General features: G+C 46.4%; 2 protein-coding genes across 2 annotated transcripts in view; one reads left to right on the forward strand and one right to left on the reverse strand.

Moving 5' to 3' along the window:
• Positions 1-497: 497 nt before the first annotated feature.
• LOC107469091 (uncharacterized) lies at positions 498-2,866 on the forward strand. The gene is made up of 2 exons (XM_016088469.1): positions 498-1,110; positions 1,191-2,866. Exons 1-2 carry the CDS (start codon positions 498-500, stop codon positions 2,864-2,866), a joined length of 2,289 nt encoding a protein of 762 aa, XP_015943955.1.
• A 59-nt stretch (positions 2,867-2,925) lies between these two features.
• LOC107469090 (serine/threonine-protein phosphatase 7 long form homolog) overlaps positions 2,926-4,122 on the reverse strand; it is a 1,781-nt gene continuing 584 nt past the window's right edge. The window contains exons 2-4 of the mRNA XM_016088468.1: positions 3,198-3,922; positions 3,032-3,113; positions 2,926-2,982 (exon numbers count right to left, since the gene is read on the reverse strand). Coding sequence (XP_015943954.1) covers positions 2,926-2,982; positions 3,032-3,113; positions 3,198-3,922 — 864 coding nt within the window. The remainder of the gene's footprint in view (positions 2,983-3,031; positions 3,114-3,197; positions 3,923-4,122) is intronic.

Below are 4,122 nucleotides of genomic sequence, written 5' to 3' on the forward strand. Positions count from 1 at the left end.
TGGTGTTTTGGTTAGAAATGGGGGAATAGGGTGTTTTACCCAATGATGGATTCAAGTTCAACACGCAGGGGCGTGGAGGCTGCGACAAGTGTAAGGTGAGTTGACGTGGTGCAGGATGATTGGGACACGGTGGCAGCACGTGGGGGCGTGCTAACCTAGCACGTGGGGGCGTGGTGATGACGTGGCGAAAGGTGAATGGGCCACGCAAGCACCACGTGGGGGCGTGTTGATGACGTGGCGCTGGAAGAAATTGCCACGTTGGCATCACGTGGGGCGTGTTGCTGACGTGGCGGCACGTGGTTGGTCCACTTATGCATCACGTGGGGGTGTGATGTCGTATCACGTGGGAGCGTCATGACACGTGGCAGAACGTGATTCGCCTGGCGCAATCAAAACGTGGGGGCGTGGTGAAGGCTACTCTCTATATAAGGCAGTGCACGGATTCATTTTCATTCTAAGGAAGTGTGTGAGTGTTCTTTGAGGGTGTTTCTGGGGTAATGGAGGGTACTGCAAACTTGGTAGTGTATCGCGACGGTGAGATAATACGTAATACTCATGAGGGAGTGAGGTTTGTGTGTCAGAATCCATTTTTGTTTGTGGTTCCATGCACCATGACGTTTATGGAACTTCGGAATGGTCTCTGTCAAACCATGGAGAACGGTACGTTAATGAGAGTCAGCAGAATTCTGTACCGTAATCCGGTTGTAGTTTTTGGTGGCGTAATACAGTTTGATACCATGCCAATCACTGACGAAGTGACTATGCATAATATGTTTCAAATTCACCGGCAGACTCAGATGCGACAGCCACATATTGAGCTGTATGTTGAGTTTGAAACCAAAGTGGCAGAAGGGATTCAAAATGACTTAGAGGTGGAGGATGATAGAGCTGCAGTGTACGAGGAAATGAATAGTGACAGAGAAGAGGACTTCGAAGCCACTTATGAAGCCGGCGACGAAGACGAGGATGGTGATGTGGGAGTTGAGACAGCAGCTGATAATGTAGTGGTTCACCCATCGATCAGTCAACCGATGAACGTGCCACCTTTTATGCGTGAGTTGGATCTCGACGCCATGCATGCACCGGAGTTTCCGGAATATTCAAACATAGGTACGTGATGACCGAATAATTTGTTATCTTTAATATATACTTCGGATTGATTAACAAACGATAATGGGCACTTTCTGTAGGCGTTGCTGATCCCGAGGACGGAGAGTTCCGGATTGGAGTGGAATACAGTTCTAGAAAGTCGGTCGTGGCAGCAATTAGAAGTTACACTATCGCTAGAGGAGTTGACTACGACATATATGAGTCTGAGCCACAGACGTTCTATGCAAAGTGCAAGATGTATGGGCGCGGGTGCGACTGGCTTATCCGAGCCAGCTTGATACGGAAAAAAGGGTATTGGGAGATACGCAGATACAACGGTAGGCACACGTGCACGATGGGAGTGATTTCACAGGATCATTCCAAGTTGGACTCGGACACAGTTGCTGAGGTTATAAGGCCATTGGTCGAGACTGATCCGTCCATAAAGGTGAAAACTATAATAGCCGAAGTCCAGTCAAGGTTCAACTATACCATCAGTTACCGAAAGGCTTGGTTGGCAAAGCAGAAGTCCATAGCGAAAGTTTTCGGTGATTGGGAGGAGAGTTACCAAGCCTTGTCGTGGTGGCTCTCGGTTATGGTTCAGAAGATGCCTGGGTCAGTTGTCCAGATAGAAACACGGCCACTCTACAATGGGAATGAAGAGGCGCAAGGGGTAAAAATACTTCATCGCGTATTTTGGAGTTTCAATCCATACGTTAGGGCATTCAGGCATTGCAAGCCCCTAGTTCAAGTTGACGGAACACACCTATATGAAAAGTACAAAGGTACACTTCTGGTCGCTGTTGTACGGGATGGGAACCAGAACATTGTGCCTATCGCTTTTGCCTTGGTGGAAGGGGAGACAGCTGATGCGTGGCACTTCTTTCTAAGGAATCTGCGAATGCATGTTGTCAGAAAAGATGGTGTGGGTATGATCTCGGACCGGCATGAGTCAATTCGAGCAGCAGTAAATCGTTCCGGAGGTGACTGGCAACCTCCAAGAGCATGGTGGATGTTTTGTATAAGGCACATCGGCAGCAACTTCCTACGAGCATTCAAAGTCCCTCACTTGCAAAAGCTTGTGGTCAATATTGGGTATTCAAGAACGGTGGAAGAGTATAACATCAACTATAAGAGGTTGGAAGAGCGAGGCGAGGCATACGCCAGGTGGTGCGATGCCATTGGACTTAGACATTGGGTACTGGCATTCGACGAGGGACATCGATGGGGCCATATGACGACGAACCTTGTCGAGTGCATTAACTCAGTGTTGAAGGGTGCCCGTAATCTACCTGTGTTGGTGTTAGTCCGAGCAACGTATTATCGGTTGAATGAACTTTTCACACGGAAGAGTGCTGAATCTCACGAACGCAAACATGCTGGATATACTTACTCCGTATTCGCACAACAGCGGATAGAGGCAAGTATGCAACAGGCTGGGAATATAGTTGTGCACCGTTTTGATAGACGGAATGAAGTATTTGAGGTGCGCGAAATGACTAGCGGAAAGGTGTTAGTCGTCGATCTTGCTCGACGTACGTGTGACTGTCGGAAGGGGGTGCAGATCCCGCAGTCGAGCGTTTCGCCTATTGCCCCACTCCTCTATCCAACCCGCATGCAAAACTGTCCAGTCATGAAGCTGCACTCCGCGAAGAGCCATGCAATGCTGCTCCAGTGGAATGTCCCTTGGTATTCGCGGGGTAGGGGTGGGGGGCTGTATGAACCCAAACTGACGCATAACTCGGTCCGCAGGGTGCCACTCGATACACTCGAATGACAACAACGGAGCAACGATATCACACACATCAAGATGTACATGTAACTCGCCGGGTACGATTATTCCTTCGTACGGCCGCCACTCAAACTGCCACAGATAATTCCAATGTCAAAACCCTAACAGTAATGTATGGAACTAGGATTCATTAGAACCATAAATATTTACCTCCTGCATGTAGTCTATGTCATGCCTAAATGTCTCAACGGTCTTCTCTAACCACGCTGCGCTCCGTTCCGAATGACTCCACCTGAAACATGTGTATTTACGTAAATACCCCTAATTGAAACATGCATAATGAATATAATCTCTGACAAGAACCATAAATATTTACCTCATGGCAACTGGTATCTCAGCAAGTGGAAGGATATGTCTCGGTACAGGCGCAATACACGGCATTCGCTCCCACGCCCAAACAAACAACAGATTAAGAGGGCCATCCATCTCCTTCGTATCATATCGTGATGCACGGCATAGTGCTCTGTAAAGATGTGCAAGACATGCTGAACCCCAACTATAAGTATGGATCCGCTCGAAATCGCGAAGCAACGGTAGATACTTCGCATGGGCATATGCAGTCGACTTATCTGTGAATAGGGTTGACCCTAACAGACAGAAAATCTTACATCTTACGTATCTCCTTATGGACTCTTCAGTATCCAACGGCTCCTCATCTCTGATACTTCGAACCCAACCAAGCTTTATATAGGATTTCGAATTACGACTGAGCACCGGTTGACGTCCGAATATTGCCATGCTCTGACTCTGAACGAAATCACTACTATTATCAGTCCATCCACTTACAGGCTCTCCATCAATTGGTAACCCAAATATATGTGCGACATCTTCCAATGTCACTGTAACCTCACCCACCGGCAACACAAAAGTGTGAGTCTCCGGCCTCCACCTTTCAACCAGAGCAGCTAACAACGGGTGAAATCCTCTTATCATCCCAATCCTAGATACGTGGTAGAATCCAGTGGCGCGTAAGTAGTTTTCGACCCTCGGATTCCAACTCTGTGGCGGATTCAATTTACGCACCAACAAATTTCTGTTAGGCTGTATCAACAAAAATATATTTGTTATATTAGTTATAACTATTCATTTATTAATAAACAAATATTACCATATCTATTTATAAAATGTATGTGATCACTTCAATTAATAATATTATTTACATATTTATTTATTTTAATATTTTATTTATTAAAATTATTAACGTAGACTGCAGTACCATTAACATAGTTAAAATATTTTTT

Source organism: Arachis duranensis, chromosome 10 (assembly GCF_000817695.3).
Source record: "Arachis duranensis cultivar V14167 chromosome 10, aradu.V14167.gnm2.J7QH, whole genome shotgun sequence".
Taxonomy (NCBI): Eukaryota; Viridiplantae; Streptophyta; class Magnoliopsida; order Fabales; family Fabaceae; genus Arachis; species Arachis duranensis.